The sequence below is a fragment of the Trachemys scripta genome, chromosome 4, assembly GCF_013100865.1.
Source record: "Trachemys scripta elegans isolate TJP31775 chromosome 4, CAS_Tse_1.0, whole genome shotgun sequence".
NCBI lineage: Eukaryota > Metazoa > Chordata > Testudines > Emydidae > Trachemys > Trachemys scripta.
Window position 1 is genome coordinate 110787269 of NC_048301.1, and position 20002 is coordinate 110807270.

The 20002-nt window shown below is 37.9% G+C and overlaps 1 protein-coding gene across 1 annotated transcript in view; it reads left to right on the forward strand.

Moving 5' to 3' along the window:
- The window catches only part of KMT5B (lysine methyltransferase 5B), a gene marked incomplete in the record, with an annotated part of 54253 nt that extends 36158 nt beyond the window's left edge, over nt 1-18095 (forward strand). Inside the window, 6 exon segments of the mRNA XM_034770366.1 lie at nt 3432-3541; nt 5815-5981; nt 6561-6580; nt 6722-6858; nt 9774-9970; nt 15907-18095. Of these exon segments, the coding sequence (XP_034626257.1) occupies nt 3432-3541; nt 5815-5981; nt 6561-6580; nt 6722-6858; nt 9774-9970; nt 15907-17378 (2103 nt within the window).
- Between the last annotated feature and the right edge of the window lie 1907 nt (nt 18096-20002).

Consider the following 20002-nt stretch of genomic DNA (forward strand, 5'->3'; position numbering starts at 1 on the left):
CAAAATGCTTCTGAAATAAATGTAGTCAAACTTTACTAATTCTGGGTCACTGAGAACGAAAATGATGCTTAAAATTGTTGATTGGCTCTAGTTTTCAAGATATGCTATTGGGTCAGTATATACGACCCTTGACTTGGGAATGGCGGAGGATAAGTGAGTTATAAAGGGAAGGGATCTCAATTTAAACCAGAAATGACTAAAATACATCTTTGACCGGATCTATGAATAAATCTATGACTGGGTTTGGACAGTACTTGCTTTTTAGGCAAAACAATGAATGATGCAATCTGAAGCTGGTATTGCGTCATACATGATATGAATTGCATCATGTTCTTCCTAGAAGTCATGGATGATGCAATCATAACGAAGCTTACATCACTCTGCTGAACAAATTGCCCTATATCAGCTCTAGAAATCGTACAGTGTCGTGCTCTCTTATTTGTCAGTGTTTGATTTTGCAAAGGGACACATTTCTGTTTCGCCAAAGTGAGCAGAGATGCCTTGTACTTGTGTGAACAGTGCAGATAACTTCTGCTATGTTTGTGGTGAAGTGACTTTTGCATCACAAAAGCGCAGTATAACCACTATGGTTAAGAAAGCCTATCACCTTTATTTTGGCTGCAAAATTGGAGATCAGAACAAGAGGTGGGCCCCACACATATGCTGCAACACTTGTGCAACAAATCTTCACCAGTGGTTGAACAGGAAAAGGAAATCTCTGCCTTTTGCAGTGCCAATGATTTGGAGAGAGCCAACAGATCATACCAGCAATTGTTACTTCTGCATGGTGCCTCCAGTTGGGAAAGGTGTGTCAAAGAAGAAAAAGTGGACTGTGCATTATCCAAACATTCCATCAGCTATACGCCCTGTACCCCACGGAGAAGGACTGCCGGTTCCTGATGCACCAGAATCATTTTCACTTGAGTCAGACGAGGAAGAGGATGAAACTTCTGGTCCTGAACCATCAATGTCACAGGACCCACATTTTCTCCCATCCTCCTCCTCTGAACCACACCTCATAACACAAGGTGAACTGAATGACCTTGTCAGGGATTTGGAACTACCCAAGAGTAAGGCAGAGCTGTTGGGCTCCAGACTACAGCAGTGGAATCTCCTGGCAGGTGATGTTAGGGTTTCCATGTTCCGTGACCATCAAAAGGATCTTGTCCCATTCTTCTTCATGGAAGGTGATCTTGTAGACTGCAACAACATCGATGGTGTGATGGCAGCCCTCAACATCGTTCATGATCCAGATGAGTGGAGACTGTTCATTGACTCATCGAAGACGAGTCTTAAAGCTGTTTTACTGCATAATGGCAATGTTTGGCCATCAATTCCAGTTGGTCATGCAGTCCATACGAAGGAAACCTATGACAACATGGCGATTTGAAGGTTGTTGCTCTCTTGCTTGGTCTGCAGACTGGATACACAAAGTACTGCTGTTTTCTCTGCGAATGGGATAGTCGTGCAAGAGATTCCCACTACATCAAGAAAGATTGGCCACTCCGACAGTCATTGGAGCCTGGGAGGAAAAGTGTTCAGCATCCACCACTTGTTGAATCAAGGAAGATTTTGTTACCATCCTTACACATCAAGCTGGGTCTGATGAAGAACTTTGTCAAGGCCATTGACAAAACACAAGCAGCTTTCAAGTACCTCCGTGGAAAATTTCCACGGTTAAGTGAAGCTAAGATAAAGGAAGGTGTCTTCGTTGGTCCTCAGATTCGTGAACTTCTTCAAGATGATGCATTTGACCATGCACTGCATGACAAGGAAAAGACGGCATGGAAAGCCTTCCAGTTAGTGGCAATAAATTTTCTCGGAAACAACAAGGCAGACAACTACAGGTCCTTGGTGGAAAACCTCCTCAAGGCATACAAAAGCCTTGGTTGCAACATGTCACTAAGATACATTTTTTGCACTCTCACCTAGATTTTTTTTTTCCACCGAATTGCAGAGCAGTGAGTGACAAGCACGGCGAGCGATTTCACCAGGACATTGCAACAATAGAGAAACGCTATCAGGGCAAATGGAACCCATTAATGCTTGCAGACTATTGCTGGACAGTGGCAAGAGATACTCCATTTAATGAATGCAAGAGACAAGCCAAGAAGCGCCGAGTAGACTCTGAATAGGACTAAACTATGTACATAATAGTTTTTTGCCTTTTGTTTCATAATAAATTTTATTTATATAACCCTTTTGCTGATTTTTAAAGTGTTACATAAACAGGACAGGTGAAATATCATGTAAAGCAACCATAAACACATGAAGACCTAGGTTTACAATTTATGATTAAAACTCTATCTACACAGTATACATAGACATAAAATGTAAAAACTTAAATATCTTAGAAACAGTAGCCAATCAGTTGTTTTAATTGTCATATTTGAATTCAGCACATCAAAATACATAATAAATAGCACATTTTATCTCTGAAGCAGACCACTTCTCAAAAATTGTAGACCAGTGTAATTGGTTAGACAAGACCATTTTGGGAGTTCCTGGTGTTGCTCCCTTCCTTGCATTCTCTGGAGGATTTCCACCTGTATCCTCTTGCAAACCAAATTGCAGAATACAAAGAGGTGTAGGGCAAACAATTGAATGTCTCTTTCTTGGAAAAAGAAGCCATTGCTGCCTCTTGAGAAATCTCATTGGACACCTCATTGTGACAGATGTCAAAGTGCTGCCTAAACTAGATTAGGGAGACTAAGGAAGCCAAGGAGGAGAAAGTTCTGACCAGAGAGAGGGAAATATTTTTGAGTTAAAACCAAAAAGATGGAATTGTTTCCTGTCCTCAAAATCTGGCAAAAATAGTAAAGCATGGAAGGAGCCATATTACAAATTCTCCTTTCCCAGAGTGTCCGACAAGCTATACAAGCTTCCTTTGGATAAAACTGACAAATCGAACATCTCCCATAGAACTGACCCAGCAATCAAAAAATCCAATAGCTAGTCGTCTTGTTCTCTTGTGGGTAGTATCTCTATCTGACCCGTTGACTAAAAAGCTGGACTCTACCTTAAAGAAACAATGAGGCTGTGCTCAAAAGCTAAACATAGCTGTCTGTTCCCCTTAAGAACTAAGGAGTTTTGACTCCCATAAGAAGTTCCTAATAAAAATTGAACTTTATCCTTCCAATTTGTCTTTGTTGCAGCCTGAGGTATTCCTTTATATTTAATTAAGACACTAAAGTGTGTGGAGGGTATTTATGTGCATCTACAATTCTTTCAAACTCGGGTGGATTAAATAAATAAACCTCTCCTATGGTAATGTGTGCAGTTAAAATCCGTAATCCAGAATGTTCACTAACTAAAGGCAACAAATACTGTAAAGGGACATTTTTGACTCCTAAGATACAGAAGTTTTCATTACTTTTATTTGTGTGCACTTAATACAGCAGTACTCTGTCGTCTTTGTCATTCCCTTTCAGGTATTTATTTATTTACGAATGTTTGCAACTGACAGCGGATTTGAGATATTGCCTTGCAATAGATATTCTTCAGAGCAGAATGGAGCCAAAATTGTTGCAACAAAAGAGTGGTAAGCATTGCAACTGTAAATTAAGTCATTGTTTATATCCCCATCTAAAAAAAAATTAAATGTAAAAACTATGTAAATGTAATAAAAGAGTTGGAGTTAAAACTACAGCCAGTAAATGTGAAAATTTAAGTTTGCAGTTTTTCAGAGCTTGCAAGTTATTTAAACCAATCACCACACAATAAATTAATCACACGTACTTGTCATGCATCAAAGTGTAAACTTTGTAGATTTAATGTTTTGTGTTGCCACATGTTCTATTCACAATTTTGAAATAATCCTATCCTGTCAATTAATTTAATTAAAAAAAAAAAAAAAAAAAAGCATTAGTCCTCAGTGAGGAACATGCCCATGTCAAGATTCAGCCATAGCCAGATTTGCTGTAGCTGTGTCCGGGGAAAAAAATGAGGTAACTTTTTTTACAATTGGAAAAATGAGCTTCTCCTTTGAGGGATGGCTTCTGCATATTCCAGTTTGTAAGACAAGCATGCCTGGTATATGCAGCCCCTCCTTTTGGGAGATATTTTTGATTATTTAGTTGGGTAGTCAAGTTTTTTGTTGTTGTTGTTTTTTTTAAATTAAAAGTTGTTTTAGCACCTCTGCCATTGCAGGTATCGTCCAGACCTGCAAAGGCAGGAGGACTACCTCAAACCCCTGTTACGGTGGGAGAAGCTCTTCGGACCCAACACTGGTACAGGGTATTCAGTACGGTCTACGTTGAGTGGCTACTCAGATTCAGAGATCTTGTTTCCAGAGGGCTCTGTGCCTGGCATAAGTGGATTTAAATTTCCCAGATTCATTTGGGTCAACAGAATCTGGTTGAAGAGCATCTGGAACTGTCCACTCCAAAGAACAGCTTGCTAGTAGAGACTCTGTGCCCAACAGTGGGGTATCAAAGCCCCTGGTTTCTGTCTAGGTTGGTAGAGTTCATTGCCATGGAGTATGTCCAGTATGTCTACATTGAGAAGCCTCTAATAACTGAAGACTGATTGGCAGAATGGCTGTATATCATGCATAAGGGTATCAGGATTTTCTGTATCTACTGGTTTTATAGATGAGTGCTAGATAACACCATCATCTTCAAGGTCCTGGTCAACTGAGTCTTTTTCCAGAGCTCTAGCACTGGCAATTTCAAGGAGCATCTTGACTCTAAAGACCCTCTCCCCATAGAGGGAAAAGGTAGCATCTGAATCCCTGTCTCACATGAGTTAGTGGAGAGCTTCTCTCTACTGAGTCCTGTTAAGCAGGCATGAGACTCCAATTCAGCATCCAGCAAGCTACATTCCCTCTCCAGAGGGAAAAGTGGAAGAATCAAGAGAGACAGAGTGCCAGTAAGGTTCCCTCACTCCCGCTTATTATCTACAAAGTTGGGGAGGACAGGAAACCAACTTTCAGTCTATCTCCCATTAACTTTTCAGTGCAGAATAGGCAGACAAGCGTAGATGAAGCCTTAGTATTGCTCTCCTCCATGCTGAGGACTGTATATGCTTCAGCATCAACCTTTTGCTGTTGCCTTTTCTAACATTGGGAAGAGTGCAGAAACAGTGCCAGTTGTGCTTATGTCAAAATCCATTGACCTGAGCAAGGATCCTTCCCCTGTAACTCTGCTCCAGGCTTTGGCCCCAGAACCTTTTCTACAGAACCCTGATGCTGTCCCCACTTATTTGTCACTTCTAGTTTTTTGTTTGTAAATCATAAGCACATACAACATTTTATATGTCTAAAATGAATGTATAATATTTTATATCTACATAATTTACGCATTTTAAGTGCCATTATTCAGCAAAGCACTTACACTTAGCATTTGTTTTAAGCATCTGAGTAATCCATCCCTATTCAGCAAAGATAAACACCTCCTTAAAAATGTTTAGGAATGTAATCTTTTAGATGTGAACAGAAATGCTTTAAAATTAAATACTGACAATAGTTTAAGATCCACAATTGCTGACAGATTGCGTGAATAAATTTTAAAATTACAAATATATTAAGATAAGTTTTAATTTTTTTTTTTTCTGATTTAACTGCTAGGACTTGAGTTCAAGTCTCCGATTTTCTTGTGTTAATTGACACTACTAATGTGTAAAGAATTAACTCTTGCAGGGGACACACAGATCCCTGAACTAAGGTTTTCACAGGGGGGAAAAAAAAGTTTTAAACAGTTTTAAAAACATTTTCTATCTTTTAAAACTATTTTTTGGTGAAGAAAGAATTTGGAATGTTTTTGTTACTTGTTTTGTAATTGTTGGAACTTCTGTCTTTAATTTTTTAACACTTAGGAAACGAAATGACAAAATAGAACTACTGGTGGGTTGTATTGCTGAACTATCAGAAATAGAAGAGAACATGCTGCTCAGACACGGAGAGAATGACTTTAGTGTCATGTATTCCACACGGAAAAACTGTGCTCAGCTATGGCTTGGTCCCGCTGCATTTATCAACCACGGTAAGCAACAAGGATAGGAAGTATAAGATGACAAAAGGTACTCCATTTAAATGTTCCTGTGTGTAAGCTATGCCATGCAGCCTCAAAGTGGAAATGCTGCTTGGATTTACTCTGAATTATGTATCTGAGATAAAATTAACATAATCTGGAATACTTTATTAGTTTAAGGCCTAAATCCTGGTCAGTTGCTGAGCTGTGCACTGGGAAATTAATTGGAAGCTATGGGAAGGGCCGCCCCCAACCCCCCACTTTTCCCAAGCATACATACAGGGGAATGGCTGCTAAATCTGCATAACTGCAGATTTCAACCCTCCCCAAATCCCTACTGCATGACAGTGTTCAGAGAATTTTTCAATCTTCCTAATGTAAAGAGCTTAGAAACCAAACTGTATTAAAGCTGTTTAAGATGTCCACTTGTATATAAATCATTCTTGTTTAATAACCTATATCCTCAAGTATTTAGTTGAGATTCTAGCAGATGTTGAAGTCAGAGCAAAACCTTACTTTAGATATCTATAACTATTCATGTTTCAGGTCTTATCAACAGTTAATTGACTTTATCTTTTGGACCTTTTTCAGATTGCAGACCTAACTGTAAGGTAAGCATGAAACTTAAATAAATAAATAAGGGGGGGGGCAAACCACCAAATCCTGCCCAAAGCATGCCCATCAAATATATGTATACTTGTTTTGTATTCAAACAACCAAATTAACCTTAATGGTTATCTGTTTTCTTTTAGTTTGTATCAACTGGTCGAGATACAGCATGTGTGAAAGCTCTAAGGGATATTGAACCTGGTGAAGAAATTTCTTGTTACTACGGGGATGGTTTTTTTGGAGAAAATAATGAATACTGCGAATGTTACACCTGTGAAAGGTATATGCTGACACTGTAAACAATAAGCTATAAGAAGGCATGTGGGCATATTGGATGCCCACATAACGTGCATGTTGTGAAGCTGAAGGGCAAGTGCTATTCAAGAGTTGTAGGTATATAGTATAATCATGTTCTTAAAATGTTACCTTTTTTAAAGTTTTTAATTTCCAATTTTTATCACCATATTTTCCAAAATTTCTTCATAGCTCAGTTCCTCCCACTCCACCCCAACCCAAAAAATAGAACAGTGCAGACTTCAGAAATTTATTGGATACTAAAATGTGCATGTGTTGAACAGAAAAACAGCATTAGCAACCTCCTAGCCATCTAATATTACGAGAATTCTCACAACTCTTCTTTAAACTATTGTCCTCATTTTCAGGGATATCATTGAAAATGGGGGACAACCCTGTAAGACAGTTTCATTCACTCAGTTTTTGTTACTCAAATGTCTTGCTTTTTGGTGAGAATGGGAGTAGTACCTCTCACAGTCTGTATAGTTGTTAGAATTTGTATATTTTAAACATAGACATCTGATTTGGTGCTACTGCTGTTTACACCAGTTCATTTCATAGTAACAGAGGCAAGTTGGCTGCATTTTTATTTTTTATCTACACTGTCCCTGCTGAACTTTTCTTATTGCATCTATCTAGAGAATTTCAAGACATCTCCCCTTTGTCTTCATTCTGTCTTCTACCCTAATGAAATTTCCATTTAAAAAATAAATAAATAAAAAATTCTGGACATAGGAGAGACCGCTCCAGTACCCTCCTGGGAACTTTATCTAGATTTATTTTGGGGGAGGAGTTAGGGGAAGTGTTGCAGGGGCATATATCTGTATTGCAGCTGGGGAGTTGAATGGCAGTGTGTAGACACAACTGCACTATCTGTACTGTAGGTCAGGAAAAATAGAAGTGAGGATGCCATGGCACAGGCTGCAGGAGCCCATCTGACACCCATTCCCTCCCTCCCCCTCCCCCCCCCCCCCCTCTCTCTCTCTCTCACTCACTTATGCAGCTGGTCATAATTCCGTGCCTCTGCATTCTCTCTGTTTTTAGTGAGCTAGTTAGAGTACAGCTAGAGCAAGTACATCTGCACAAGTTGCCTTTCAGACGGCGGCTGCCATGTAGACATATCCTTTAAGAGCCTTTTTGGATAAACTGTTGGAAAAACTACCCTGATCTTGTAAACTCTACACATTTTTGTGTGCATGTCTGTGTGTATATGTATACACACAGACATACATGCACACTCCATGTGTATACAGGAGAGCGCACACTCATATGGGTGTGTGCATGTATCTGTAAACGTTTTATATATGAATGAGAAAGGTACTCTTTGTTCCTTGATGTTCGTAATGATTTGAGGGACTCCAAGGAATATTGGTTACCTGCACTATCTGAATCTTTACCTCTTTATAATAAATAGATTGCATAATAATAGTAATCTTCTAGTTTTTTGGAAATGGTATCTATCTAAGTTTAAATTATTAAATGTTTGGAAGGTCTGGTGGAATTTAGTTTCCTTTTAACCTTTTTGCTAAGAAGCTATTGAATTGGTTTTGACATGTAAACCAAGATGCTGGAAAGTGCATATAAATTTAGATCTGGATTGTCCCTAATTTTTCAGATGCACTCTGCCCTTGCTCTCCTGTTTAGCTTGGTATTGGCTGCTCAGGTTGCTGCTCTGATCATAGTGGCTTCTGCCTTTGTTTCCACATGTGAGCAGATGAGTGGAGAATGGGAAGAAGCTCCGCTCAAAATCCTTCATGCTGGCCGGAGTAGATAACCAGGGAAGTGGTGTCTGTAAATTGCACTCTTATAAGTGCAGAGCAAAAGAAAAATTGTATCTTTCTCAGGCACAGTTCCATCAGGTGGCAGAGCAGCTGACCCCAAAAGCTCAGTCAGTCTCTCTGATTTGCAGAATTTAATAGGACACTTAATATTCCCTATCAAAGTAGCACCAGTTAATTTAACTAAAAAGCATTGGGTTGGCCTGGTGTTTAGCACAACAATGCATGAGAGACCAAGGTTTTATTTTTCATCTCTGTTGTCTCTTGTACTCTTAATTATTATGATTTGTTTGATACAACTATTACACTGGATCCCCAAGTGAGGTTGTCTTCTAACTCTGAAAAGCGACCTCTCTGATCACGTAAGGGTACAAAAGGGAGTCTACCAGTTTTCTGCTGCATGGACAGTGATGGTGACATGAGACCTAAAGTAGGAAGCCTGAAGGCTCTGGTAAATCTCCATCCCCTTCTAGACTTCTTGGGACAATCTCTGCTTGGCCAACAGTAAGGGTTTAATGATGAACAAATCAATTGAGTTTGTATCCATTTACAGGGAAGAAAAATACAAGTGTGAAAGGGACAATCATAATTACGACAATACCATCGTTATCTACTTAGTAACTGTTCCTGACATCACTTTGAAAATAACAAATGCTACAATCGCAGTTGTCTTTTTTATTTATTTATTTATTTATTAAGGCAGATGTGAGGGGGGAAATGTTAATTCTCATTGAAATTTTCATAACAGAATTAATAGCAAATACCATTTGAACTTCTGTACTTAATTATCATTCTATACAAGTTGGATTATGCAAATGGTATTGAAACAGGTTTTTTGTAGATAATTACTCTCTTTAAAAAAGGAAAAGGTAATTGCAAAAGACAAGTATCTATTCTCTCAGTAATTAGATGCCAGTTTCTTTTCATCCCTAATTGGAAGTGAAATATGCATACAAATTCTTTACAGTATCAATAGCAGAATGGCCCACAAAATACCAAAAAACTGGAAACAGTTGCATCAACTTACCTTCTCTAAATATACCTGGGATTCAAATGTTATATGCCATCAAACAGAGCCTTACTACTATATAGAGTTGTTAATATGTATTGTTCTCTTTTATAGACGTGGAACTGGTGCTTTTAAATCAAGAGTGGGACTTCCAGCACCTACTCCTGTGATCAATAGCAAATATGGACTGAGAGAAACAGATAAACGTTTAAACAGGCTTAAAAAGTTGGGTGACAGCAGCAAAAACTCAGACAGCCAGTCTGTCAGCTCTAACACTGATGCAGATACCACTCAGGAAAAAGCTAATGCAAGTAAGCAAAGGGAAAACTTTTTTATAAAAGGCTTTGTTTTCATAATATTAGAAAATTCTCACTTCAGTGGAATTCAGTCTTATATTGATGAGACACAATAACATCTAGGCTTTTCATTATATAATATATAGTTCATTTTTATATATATATATATATAATATATATATATATAAAGATTAAGAAATAAAGATTGTATTTGTACCCAGAATTTTCTATAGGTCTCCTGTTTCAAAGCATACCACAGTACAAAATGTCTCAGTATGCCTGTATGTATTTACTCAGTTTCGAAATACCACATACACAGTAGAATATTTCAGGAAATATGAGTGATCATGAGTAAGAGAAATTCAAGCGGGTAAAGAAATCCATATTATTAGTCTGGGAGCATAGAATTGTAGGATTGGAAGGACCCTTGAGAGGTCTTCTAGTCTAGTCTCCTGCACTCAAGACAGGATTAAGTATTATCTAAGCATAATGTAGTAAAATCTGATTAGTTGGGCAAGTTAGTGATAGAATGGTAAGGAGAGGGTATCATTTGATTCATAAAAATCTACAGAATCATAATTTCAGTGGAGCTGCAGAGAGTGACAAGACAGTGGGGACTTGTTCCGCGTCTATCCCATCCCCGTCTCCCAGGTCCTTCAGTTAGTGGACATTTTGATACTGTAACACAGGGATGCATTGATCTGTGATAATCCTAGGGAAGCTAGCCTTGACATGTTGAACTGAAAACATTTATTCATCAAAGGCATCATCAGTGTCATCTCCATCTAGGGCACAGCTGTTGGACATGTCATACTGATCCTCATCCGTGCTGAACTCACACACTTCCATACAAGGCAGGTTGCTAGCCAAACATTTGCAGGGTGACGAGCATCTGGTCTTTGCACACAAGCATTTGAGTAGCTGAATGATTGATTTGGGAGCATTTCAGTCCATCCTGCGACTCATCCATGCACGATAGGGTTGGGCAGTTTTGGATAAGCTTGATCATCCCAGAGCCATTCCATTGCTTGATTTGCCCTCCTGTTAGCAGGTATAATTGCACCCCTTGTCGGTGGCAATTTTTCTCCATTTGTCTGTTTTTTGGAAAACATCCACCAACGTGGCTCTGCAAGTGTTGTAATGTTGGTCTTCAAGTGGTAAACTCGGCATATGAACATCTCCAGTGCATTTATGACCTCATCTGTGACTGTCTCAGTCATTTCGAGTTCTTTCAGAGCGAGGAGAGAGTATTTGAAGGTATTTGAAGTACCTGAATCAAATACCTTTCCAGCAGTGTCACATCCTGAACGGGTGTGGAAACCTGGCAGTACAGTGGCTTTTAATGGGCTGAGTGATAGAAACACATCTCTAAAGGACATACAGTGATTCTGTTCCTGAACAGCAAGCGCAGAAACAGAATCTTACAGAATCCTGCAGAAGTCTTGGGTACTGTGTCTCAGAGAGCACTAGAACAGCTGTCTCGTGCCAAAATTTGGAGTTTAGTAGTATCTCTCTCTGGCATTGATGGCATGCAAGATAATTTTAGTGTCCGCCTCCTCATGGGAACGACAGAGAAACTCCACTGAACAGTGCAAGGAAGCAGCTTCATTACGCCATGTGACAAAGAAATTCTTTTGAGTAATTCTTTGAATTCTGCAGCATTTTTCCTGCAAGGTATGTAGTTGGCCCCATCCTTCGTGTGAGTATGGGCGTCTTCTTTGTGACATTGGAGATGTTTACAGAGTCAGTGATTTTGTATTGGATAAGTGCAATATCATGGAGTCTCTTCTTTATGGTAATATTTTTAAATTATTCCTCTGCGTACCTGTCAGACATGAGGTAGATTTTTGTCATAGGTCCAGTCTTTTCTCTAGCCTCATAATGGAAGTGTTCAGCCAAATCTTGGCAGGTATTAATTATTTCTGTTTGTCAAGAATTTGTACCTCAACCATACCATCTGATTGCTACACTGAAAGGCCTCTGCTCTCATGAGGTATCGGTCATGTCAGTAGGTGATTACTTAGGAAGACCATGTGCATTAATTTGCTTTTCACCTGGCACGTGTGTGTTGTTCCATCACATTTGAATATCCGTTGTAGTACACTGGAGAACTTGTACTTTCCCAAAGTCTCACATAGATCAACATCACGCTGAGATCTCATCACTGAAGACTGCCTTCATCATGATATTAATGAGCTCCAGTTCATCATATGTGAATGGGTTGCCAATGTGAGTAAGCTCTCCTGTAGCTTTAAAATTGCCCTTTCTTGGCATTTAACAGCACCTAATGAGTCTAGATGTTGCTTGGTCACTTCTGGGGAAGTCATCCCAAACATGCTTAATGTTTTGTTAGAAATTCGATGGCATTCTGGTGTTGTCAGGAAAAACTGGGAAAGAGCACTTGGATGCTGTGTTTATGCCCACCAACTCCCCAGTTACTTTTATTGCTCTGTTTTTGTGTTCTAGAGCTTTGTCTGAACCAAGTGCACAGAAGGAACCTGGTGACCTTTTTATCGCTCAATTTCCTTTTTGAAATTTATCCCATATTTTGGGGTCAGACTTTTTTAAGCTTCTTCTTTCAGCGAGGTACCAGGCAATCATCGCAGAATAGTTGGATAAATCTAAAGCAAAGAAGTATTTCATGAAGTCTTCCAGCGCTGCTAGGTGCAAATTCCAATTAGCAGTCCTGACAAATCAAATAAAGAGCAGCGAAGACTCAACCATCTTCATGTATCACCACACCAACCTGAAAGTTGGCTTTGTCATCTATTCAGCTGATCAAATGGTTTGATCTGTGATATTGCAGCTCTTCATCCCGCACAATAGGTCGTTGAGAGCAGAATATACGTTGGGTGTGTGGAACTGGTCTTGCAAATCCTGTACCCTTTGGGAATCAACTTTAAACACATTAGTATGCTTTTCAAAGAAGACATCTAAGTAGCGTTTTTGAAGGACAATAAGTGTTGGGTCTATTCATCTATAGCGCATTACTGCTTTTTCCCTGCAAGATTTTGGTTCATAGTACTGTCACAATACAAAATCACCCAGATCTTAGGAATACCAGTGAAATCAGCGAAGGAACCGATTGCACATATCACTGTGAAGAACGTGTGTATTTTGTCAGGATATAGAATCCACTGCCCACAGAGATCATCATGGGACATTATTAGCTTTTGAACAGGACTGAAAAGGCCCATGTATAGTGTCACGACACATTTTGATTCAGTTCCTCAGATGTATATTTTATGGCTGTCAAACAATTAAAAAAATAATCACAAGATTTTAAAAAATCAGTCACCATTTTAATTGTACCATTAAACAAAATAGCAATTTAAATTTATTATAAATATTTTTTCTACATTTTTCAAATATATTGAATTCAGTTACAACACAGAATACAAGTGTACAGTGCATTCTTGGTGTAGCTCTTAATGTGATTATGCAGTGTCATTTGCATGGTCTCTCTTGGGTCAGTGAATCCACTTTACTTTCCATGCAATGTTCTTGCTATGAGTGACTGCTTCATAGTTTCTCATGCTAAAACTGAAACTGTTCTCACTAGATGCCTTTGGGCATCTGGCTTACTGCAGAACTGACAGGTGTTCTTCTCGAAACGCATGCCATGATACCCAGTATAAGGCGAGTCTTGCCTACAGCTGACACTTGTCCAGGCATTTTCAACTTTTTTCTGGTGCTTGATGTACTTCCTCTCCAACCTTGCCAAATTCAGTTTATGAATGCACTTCTTATTGCATGTAAGGTGCCATTGAGCATTGTGTTTAACCAGGTTTTCCATGATGGTATTCTCCAAAAGTTCAGCTACCAGTCAGTACTCTTTGTCTCGCCACTGATACCTAAAAATGATCTAATGTGGTGTTACGTAATTATGTGCATACTGTTTGCAGATGGATTCCAGCAATTTCTGACTGGATGCTGATGTCTTAACCAATGCCTCATAAGTCTTTTGGCATAACGAACAGAGCTGATAATCAGTACCTCTGAACCATTTTGTTTGTTTGTTTGGCTGATGATGGTAAAACACCTTGAAGCACACTTTCCATTTATCAGAATCTGTAACATTAACAAAATTAATCAGGTATCCTGTTCTGAGCATTAACTGATAGCACATTAGTCAGTCAAAGGCCACAATTTAACTTTGTGAGCACTGCATGTTTGACATGCCTGTATTAATGTACATTTTTTTCAAAAACAGGAGTACTTGTGGCACCTTAGACTAACAAATTTATTTGAGCATAAGCTTTCGTGGGCTACAGCCCACTTCATCAGATGCATAGAATGGAACATATAGTAAGAAGATGTATATAAATACAGAGAACATGAAAAGGTGGAAGTTGCCATACCAACTCTAAGGGGCTAATTAATTAAGATAAGCTATTATCAGCAGGTATGGCAACTATATGTTCCATTCTATACATCTGATGAAGTGGGCTGTAGCCCACGAAAGCTTATGCTCAAATAAATTCATTAGTCTCTAAGGTTCCACAAGTACTCCTGTTCTTTTTGCGGATACAGACTAACACAGCTGTTACTCTGAAACCTGTCATTTTTTTTAAAAGTTATTTTTAAACATTTCCTGTTATATATCACTACATAATTGTTCTAGGTTTGTCATGTTTGGTACCATTGTGCTCATGGGAGAAAATGCTTTCAGATGACACCCAACTCAATCCATTTTTGACACCATTGTATTATCAAAATTTCCACCAACTGGAGGATATAGAGTTGGGAGTTGGGGAACAGTGAATATCCCCAGCAATGCTGCAGAGGGTGGTGCCATTGAAATTTATGAATCTGTAGACTTTCATTAATCAAATTGAATCTTCTTTATCTTTCTATCACTAACTTGCCCACGGAATTACACATTCACAGACCATTATGTAGGAAAAATGGTGTTCAAATTAATAGATAACTTGAATCTATATTATGTAGACCAATGGTCATTTTTCTTTAGAGACAGTTTCTCATATCTCCAGAAACCATTAATCCTATTCTAGAATTTGACAATAATATACCTTGTTGCTATCAGTAAAGTGACTGGTCAATTCAGTTTTTAGTCTGAAGTAAATGCAGACAGCTGATGATCTCAAAAGAAATTCAGAAGAATTTTTATTCAGTGAAGTACTAGAAAGATCCTCTTCTTGTAACAGTAAGCATTCATATCTACCTTTTATTTTCTAAAAGTGAGACATAAATTGCTAAATTGTTTGACTTGACTAGCAAGCAGACATCAAATTGCTTAAAACATTTAGGTTCCATCTTGCTCCCACTTGCTACTGGGATGTCATAGCAGCACTGTTCCTGTTAACTTCATTAAATTGCTCCCTGTTATGAAAATCAAAGTACAAAGAAAAGGCAGGAAATATGCTGAGTCCAGAAAACTGTGGTGTCCGCCATCATAGAATATGTGTAAATACAGTGCTTTAGAAATGTTGTCCTTAGGCAGACAGATCCCTTCACGCTCACCCAAGTATAGGATATAGACAGTGTGGCACTTGAGAAGATGAGAGCCAAAACGATTGAAAGAAAAGGTGGTCATTTGAGCTCCCTAGCAAAAGGGTGGGGGAAGACAAATAGCTTTGATCCTCTCCTGTGCTTGGAGAATGTAGAGCAAAACTTGACACTGACATGCACAGATTATTTCTATAAAGCCATCAAGAAACTCTCTACAAATAATCTCTTTAGGTGTAGGGTCACCAGAATTTGGAATTTAGATGTATTTTGGTAACTGTAAGGCAGTACCTTGGGTCTGAATCACTTCTCTTCTGCTCGAAAACTATATGATGTTACATTGACTTAAATCTGATTTTTGTAAATTTATATTAATATTAAGTGTTCTTAATTCTTAAGTAAAAAGTTAGACAATACTTGCAAAAGGCCAGATAATTAACTTGTCTTTAAAAAATAATTAACTTTTTATTTTTATTTTGCAGCTAACAGAAAATCTTCAATTGGTGTAAAAAAGAACAGCAAGAGTAGAGCATTAACAAGACAGTCTATGTCAAGAATTCCAGCGTCATCAAATTCTACCTCATCTAAACTAACTCATATAAATAATTCCAGGGTACCAAAGAGACTGAAAAAGCCTGCAAAGCCTTTACTTTCAAAGATAAAGTTGAGAAATCAGTGCAAAAGGCTAGAGCAAAAGAATGCCTCTAGAAAGCTTGAAATGGAAAATTTAGTTCTCAAAGAGCCTAAAGTAGTTCTATATAAAAATTTACCTATTAAAAAGGATAAAGAAATAGAGGGACCAGCTAAAGTTGCAGTCTCTAGTGGATGCTTAACAAGACATGCAGCAAGAGAATATAAACTGAATTCTGTGAAAGGTGCTCATGAGCATGGTGAAATATCACCCTGCACATACATAACCCGGAGGTCAATGAGAACAAGGATGAATTTGAAGGAGACCTCTGATATAAAGCTTGAACCAAATATGTTGGATACCTATAGAAACAACTTGACGGGAACTCGATCTGATATCTTACAACAGCAGTCTCATGTGATACATGAAAATGAACTGATTCATGGAACATCACATAAAGGGGAGGTTAGATATCAGAAGCATGATATGGGCATGTCCAGAAAGAAATCACGACAAGGAAAACTTGTGAAATCATCTGCAAATATAGAAGAAGCTGATCCTACACATAATCCACCTGGCAAAGATGAAGTACCAAATTTGATTAGTTCTCATTCGGAACATGGAGAAAGGAGTAATGGAGTGGATACGGCCCTTGGATATAAGGATGGTATTCCTATGTCTGGTGGCTGCTCCATTGTTACATCTGACAATTTCAAAGCAAAGGACAGCTTTAGAACTGCTAAAAGTAAAAAGAAAAGACGAATCACAAGGTATGATGCGCAATTAATCCTAGAAAATAGTTCTGGGATTCCCAAACTGACCCTGCGTAGGCGTCATGATAGCAGCAGCAAGGCAAACGACCAAGAAAATGATGGAATAAACTCTTCAAAAATAAGCATCAAATTAAGTAAAGACCATGAAAAAGACAATAACTTGTATGTAGCAAAGCTAAATAATGGATTTAACTCAGGATCAGGCAACAGTTCAACAAAATTAAAGATACAACTAAAACGAGAGGAAGAAAACAGAGGGACATATTCTGAGGACCTTCATGAAAATGGCATGTGTTGTAGTGATACTCTCTCTCTCTTGGAGTCAAGAATGGAAGTGGATGATTACAGTCAGTATGAAGAGGAAACTGCAGATGAATCTTCATCAGAAGAGGAAGAGGAGGAGGAGGAAGACTATGATGATGAATTTGAAGATGATTTTATTCCTCTTCCTCCAGCTAAGCGATTAAGGCTTATAGTTGGCAAGGATTCAATAGACATTGATATTTCTTCTAGAAGAAGAGAAGATCAGTCTTTGAGGCTCAATGCATAAGCTTATAGGTCTTAAACTGACCAGGATGTCCATTTTTAAACAAACAAAAAAAAATTCCATTCAATTATTCCTCAACCGAAGAACTTTCTGAAAATTTTAGTAACAGCACTTCTTTATTGTTTATTCACTTATCAACATACTATTGTAGAAAGTGTACAGAATACTGACTCTTCTTAAGTCTGATTTGTGCAGATTTTTATTGTACTTTTTAATAGCCTCCTTATGTGCAATTCTGAGTTAGAATAAGAGGTAATGCTCTGTTGTAAAATAAAGGCTCAAGCAAAATTATAAAATTACATCAAAACTTTCCATGCAGGACAATGAGAACACAATGTGGCTACACAATTATTTGTAACCTATAAGGGCATTAGTTTGCCCTTACAATATCTGACTAAACAATAATTTAAAAAAATCATAGTAGCAGCATATTAAAGTTTTCTAGTATATGTTAATATCACCAGCAATGATCTACGGCTTTTCAATTTATTTGCTAGATGTTTTTCCCCCTTGAAGTTTGTCAGTTTTAACACTGTATGCTGTCCCAGACGTACTGTTTGTGGCCTTTGTTATAGTAGCAAACCGTTGGTTGGAAGTCAAATTGATTTCTTTAAAAAAAGAGAAAAAAGAAATAAAAAGGTGTTGACAGTTTGCTGACTTTTTAGTACATTATATGTACAAGGGTAGCAGTATGCAGAATAAAAGTTTGGATATGGTGTATTTATTGCTTGTTATGTAAATTAAACACCTTGTATTTAACACTTTTCAATACTTTTAGATAAAAATTGTTCTTTGCAAGAATGATTGGTGCTTATTTTTTCAAGAATTTGCTGTGAAACAATGTGATTACAACAGGCAACATTTATCCAATGAACTGCAGCTATCCTAAATTGGTTCTTCATAGTTTTCTGTTGCACTTGTAAAATGCTACAAGGAATTTAAAGAAATCTATTCACTTTAACTTATGATAGTTTTATGAAATTAAAAAAACCTAAGTCACAGCTTTTGTTCTGTGGTAACCTATACAAATGTTTGTCTTTTTGAAATCCAGTGTAAAGGACTGAAAAAATATGTATATGTTGTAAATACTTGTGTGTTGTGAGAAATTTTGTCATAAGAAATTGAGATAACTTACCAGAAGGGTTTTTAAGTTTAGAATTACATTCATGCCAATAAAATAGGAAATTATAAACCTAGTTTTAAACTCTGCATCAGTGGGAATTCTTTGCTTGTATTTAGTTTATATTTTAAGATTTCAGTCTGGATATGTTATACCAGTAAAACAAAAAAAATCAGTGAAGAGTTTCAGGGTTTTGTTTTTTATATAAGGCCATTAGGAAGAAGAACAGCCCTTGCCAGAGGATGGAGGGAGGAAATGGAAATTATATATAAATTTTAACAGATGAACTATTTATTTTAGCGCACAAATCTTTTTAAATGTCTTCAATTTGAGTTAAGTGGCAGATTTTTGTATGTTCTGTGTCATACAAGTTTTACTAAACAGTGGATGAAGATTCTGACAAATGTGCTTTGTTAGGGCGCTTTAGTTTCTAGAGACATGGGGAAATCAGAATAGATTATAAGTACATATTTAATGGATCAACTTAATCCATGTAACCGACATATTGAAGATGCGTGGAATGTTCACGTTAAACACACATTCTAGTGTCTGCATAGAAAAGCCAGCTGGAGTGACAAGGTGGCTGCAGATCACAATTTTAGGGGCACTAGCAGAGGCGGGTGGGTAAATTTGCCCAGTAGATGATCGTGCTGTAGCTGGTTTTAGCTAGCTTCCAGTCTTCAGGAAAACAAAATCTTTTCAAATTAACTCTTCAAAATAATTTGGAGTCATAATTTATTTTCAGTAGATTGCAAATGAAACAGTAGAATATCAGCTTCTTCTATTCTCAAAGGAGAGTTAGACATTGGCCCAGATTAATATTTAGCCCTTCATGAGTATTTGCTGCATACTCTCTCCTCCCTGCCATGTTTTAGAATTTAAACTCTCCAGGAGATAAATGATCAGGCAGTGTGTTAAGTGGAACAGATAATAGAATCACGGAAGTGGATATGTCTTATGTAATGCCCAGCCTCCAGTAGCTAAGACATTGGATTCCTGGTTCCTGAGACTGCGTAGTAAACTCTGTGGTAAGTACTGTACTGACTAATGGGTCAGCTACAATGAACTATTTTGCATTCACATTTTAACATTGTATGAGAATAAGATTATTGTATCATTATGGTAAGGTTATTGTAAAAATGGGATTACTAAGGGTTTGTCTACACTAAAAAGTTTTACTGGCAAAGTTTTGTTGGCATACAGCTACCAATATAACTACTTTGGCACGGTGTGTTGACGCTTGGCTGCCTTTGCTGGTGCATTGTGTCGTCATACAGCATCAGATTGTATAGGCAAAAGACATGCAGCACTGGGGGTAGTCTTCCCAGTGTCCCCTGCACTGCCATCCAGCACATTACCTTGTGGAAAAATGTGGATGGGTATTGTGGGACATCACTCTTCTCAGGAATTGTGGAGTTTGGGGTCAAATTTCCAATGGTCCATCCCATAATTTACTTTTTTGTGCTGGTTTTCAGTCTCTCTGCCAATTCACCATCAGAAGCATGGA